The following is a 4,023-nucleotide window of genomic DNA, read 5'->3' as shown; positions in this document are numbered from 1 at the left end:
GTTTTTTTTTTCTTTGAACAAATTTTATGGTCCTAATTTAGCTCCATACTTATGCCTTCAAAATAAACGTGTATTTAGGAAAACAGCTTCCCACACTAAATCATTTTTGTTTTTCATTTAGAAGTATCCCACTTCTCAGTAGAATAATATAACCGACACTTCTTTAAAAGTAATTATGCTGAATTATTCATAAACTGGTCMGTTTTTCAGTTGTTCCCGTTCATTGTTTCCTCTTTATTGTGACACACAGTTCCATTTATGCTTAAATTTATCCAACTCTTTTTGTAATTCTGAACCAATCCGGGTCGCAGTTTGTGACCGAAACAAATTGCAGTTGTTCACCTAAACAAAACCACTCCAGTATTACACTTTAAAAGTGCTGCTTATCATTTTGTTTTATGATTGAAAGTAGGAGTTGTTGCAGTAATTTATTTTCCGAGCGGTACCTAAACGTAGCGCARCACACGCCCCCTCCTCGTCATCGCCGGTACGCCCTTTATTGATGGGAATTTCGCTGCTTTCTTGGGAATCGACTCATTTAGCTATGCTAACCAAAATGTTTCGCCTATTTAGTTCACGTTTAATTCTATTCATCTTTAAATCCAAAGTACTTGTTAAATGTCCGTACTTAACAAGCTTTTGCTAGAATTTTTTACATTTTGTTGGGAAAAGTCCAATAAGAAACAAGTATCTTGATATCTACTTCTGAAATTTAACTAATTTATATGCAGAGCAGAGAGAGAAGGAGAAAGTTAAAACCATTTCTTCCATCGATTGCATCCCCTACTTCAACATCTCTCTGCCAGACTTTCCAGAAAGGAGCGGCAAAAGCAAACAAGGTGGATTAGCGGTGATGACATGTATTTGCGCAGGTATTTGCAGTTTTTTCTAATCTAAAATAAATGTTTTGCATGTATTTTCACAGTTTTATTTTCATATTTAATAAATAGTCTGTTTATTAGTAAAAAATGTTGTCATTCATTTGCACATTCCTTTGGATCAAAGTATGTTATTGTTATATGTTTGGTTATTTTTGATAACTATTGTTTATTTTGTAATTTTACCCTTAGTTTTCACTATATTATTCTTATTCTAAATTTTTTTGTATGATATATATATATATATGTATGTATGTGTGTGTGAACACATACACTTTTTATCTTTGTGTGAATCCACATGCCCCAATGTTACACCTGAACTTCCCTGATTAAAGGGTATATCTATTCTATTTAATTACTTTGTTGATGTGTTTTTATTTTTTTATTTTATTTTATTTTTTGTGATTGTATTTTTAAAATCTATGCAGATTGTATACTTGGATTACATATTTTTCTATACTGTTGTTTCTTTTTAATATCTGTTTTTTAATTTTGTAAAATRAACTAAACTCAATTTTTTAATAATCTATTCAATTCTCTTCTATTGACCTGAAGTTCAGCTGTTAGCATGTCATGCTAGTTATAAGAGGCCTTTAGTTGATAATTAGACGGGGAAGACATGCGACAAATGTCGCCAGGCTGGGAATCGAACCTGGGACATCCGCGTCGACGACTGAGGCCTCCTTATGTGGACTGTGCTTTTATCCCCTACGCCACCACACACTCCCTAATAACGCATTTTTGAACTGAATTTAAAAAAAGGAGCCGGCTCCTTAACCGAGTGGGCACATCGAGTCGGGTCGGTCACGAACAGCACAATGCTAACTCCCACAGTGCAGCGGGGCAATGTATTAACATGGCGTCAGTGGTCGCTGTTCGGATCAGGGCCGTGGGATTGGAATAACAACATGTAAAACAGAACTATGAAGCCAACCAAACAATAATCCCGGATCAGCTTCAGCGCCCAGAGTGAGTTATTTTCCCGCTCTTTAGTGCCGTAATGCTGAGAGGCTTCCTGTTCTCAGGTGACCTGATGCTCTGTGGCATTTGGGTGCCAGTGTTATTTACGACCCGGGCATAGCAGTTAGCATCGGCTAGCCTTCAGCTAACTCGGCTACGCAAAGAGTCTCCAAGAAAGTCAGTTGAAAGTTGAAACGCAGCCAGAGGAGCGGGAACCCTTTCCTGGTTTTAACCCTTCTTTTTAATTAAACTTGTTACTCTTGCGGACCGGACGTTATGTGAGCTCCACCACCGCAGTCCTCCCTTCCCCCCGTCTGTAAGTTGTTARTTTCTGTCCTAAACACGCAACATGAAACCCAGGTGGTGCAAAAAAATGAACCTTAGCTTCACGTTAATGCTTCTAATGATCCAGCCTGACATTAATTGCTGCCAGTTTCGTTTTCGTTTCCATTGAAAGATCAGTTTCAACCTCACATGAAACTACTAACAGACAGGAAGTTTATTTTTATTTAACTATAATTACTACTGTTATTGTTATCGGCTTGGTTGTTTGTAATATCTAAATGAAGTGCATAACTAGGGATTTACTTGCTGCCAGTTCCAGTTTTACTTTTGAAGGATTTACAGTCTAACTGGTGTGAAACCAGTTCACGGTCTGCTGCACGCAAAAGCTGACAGACAGAAAATACAGAGAAAAAACTAAAGTAGGAAACATCAGGGTTGGTTTTTACCAAATGTTTCTGCGAATTTCCCAAAAAGAAGTTGGGAAATGTCAAAGTGTTTTATGTTTTCCACATCATAATGTAACTTATGTTTCTTTCTGTAGTTTTTTAAATTGTCTTTAAGCAATGAGTTTAGCTTTAAACACTTAAAATATGTATTTTTTGCTAGGCGGTAGCATGATGTTGAGGTGAAAACCTGATGGGATTGGTTGTAAAAGAAAAGAAACATGTTATTCACTTTAGCTGTAAAGAAAAAAACACATTTTGAGCAGATTAAATTTGGATGAGTTTATACATATGGAACCCTGAAAGGGACATGGGGTAAAATAAGCCTGCTGTAATATCTGCTGGTCTACTTTATATACAGTCACAAATGTCAAGTTTATACACATTTAAAGAGCCTCAGTGTTTATTATTATTAAATCTTTGGTGCAAAATATTGTAATATGAAGCTTATTGAATCATCAGGTTTATTTATATTTGGTGCAGTTGTTTCTCCGTACAAATGTCACAAATGTTTGTTTAAATACTTATGTCCACCATGATCCGTTTTAATTATTGTTGTTTTGTTTGTTTAAAATGTCTCCCAGTTTTAAATGTTCATTAGAATTTAAAGAGAAACTATTCTTGCATTATTATCTCATTATTATCGTTATATTACTTGAAAATTGTATGAAAACAATATTATTATTCTTTGCAATAAATTTATCGTCCAGCGAAACTCGTTAAATAAATAGTAAAACAAGATGGCCGCCCTCACCCTGAACCCAAAGAGTTAATTGGTGGAAAAAATCCTGACTTTCTAAAAATGATGTTTTCAAAACCAAACATGTGATTATTTAATAAAATAGATTTATGGCCCAGTGGGATCATATTGGTAATCGATGCACCGATCAGGCCGATACCGAAGACGATGCTGATGCTCTTTCTGGTTCTGGTGTTCAGGTCCGACTTGGTGGAGAGCAGCAGGACCGGAGCGATGGACGAGTCCGTCAGTTCAGTGAAAACGGTCAAACCGTCCCAGTCCAGAGGAGCCAAGGTGGCGTCCGCTCAGAAGCCAAACAAAGATGGCGTCAAGTCGGCGCTGCGCAGTAAGGAGAACCTCACCGCCGCCAAAGACGAGCGGAGCGGCGGCGGCGTGGCGGGCCGCACGGCGGCCGGCGCGTTCCCAGAAAACTCCCTGGAGAAGAAGAAAAGTCGCCCGTCCAGGCTGAGCGGCCGGACCGGTTCTGGGGAGAGAGGCAAAGGGAAGGCGGCCGACTCCACAACGGCCCAGCCAGCAGAGGGCGCTCCGGTTCCGCCCGTCACTCCTGAACGGGCGAAAGGCTCCGGGGGGACGAGAGAGAAATCCCACGGTGGGTCGACRGCTTCCGTCACGACGTTTAGTCAGCAGCTTTTCCCCTCCAGAGGAATCTGGATCGTGTGTGTGATGTGTGTGTGACGTCACGCAGGGGGGGGCAGGG

The 4,023-nt window shown here is 39.4% G+C and overlaps 1 protein-coding gene across 2 annotated transcripts in view; it reads left to right on the top strand.

The window, feature by feature from the left end:
* Positions 1-1,692: 1,692 nt before the first annotated feature.
* The window catches only part of tut4 (terminal uridylyl transferase 4), an 11,739-nt gene continuing 9,408 nt past the window's right edge, over positions 1,693-4,023 (top strand). Inside the window, exons 1-2 of one of the 2 annotated variants that reach the window (XM_008406476.2) lie at positions 1,693-1,847; positions 3,506-3,915. In XM_008406476.2, coding sequence (XP_008404698.1) covers positions 3,540-3,915 — 376 coding nt within the window. In that variant the 5' untranslated portion in view covers positions 1,693-1,847; positions 3,506-3,539. The other variant, XM_017304332.1, reaches the window with a different exon arrangement.

The sequence above is a fragment of the Poecilia reticulata genome, linkage group LG4 (genome assembly GCF_000633615.1).
Source record: "Poecilia reticulata strain Guanapo linkage group LG4, Guppy_female_1.0+MT, whole genome shotgun sequence".
Classification (NCBI taxonomy): Eukaryota; Metazoa; Chordata; class Actinopteri; order Cyprinodontiformes; family Poeciliidae; genus Poecilia; species Poecilia reticulata.
Note: the sequence above shows the minus strand (reverse complement) of the source record. Positions and strands in the feature narration are given on the sequence as shown.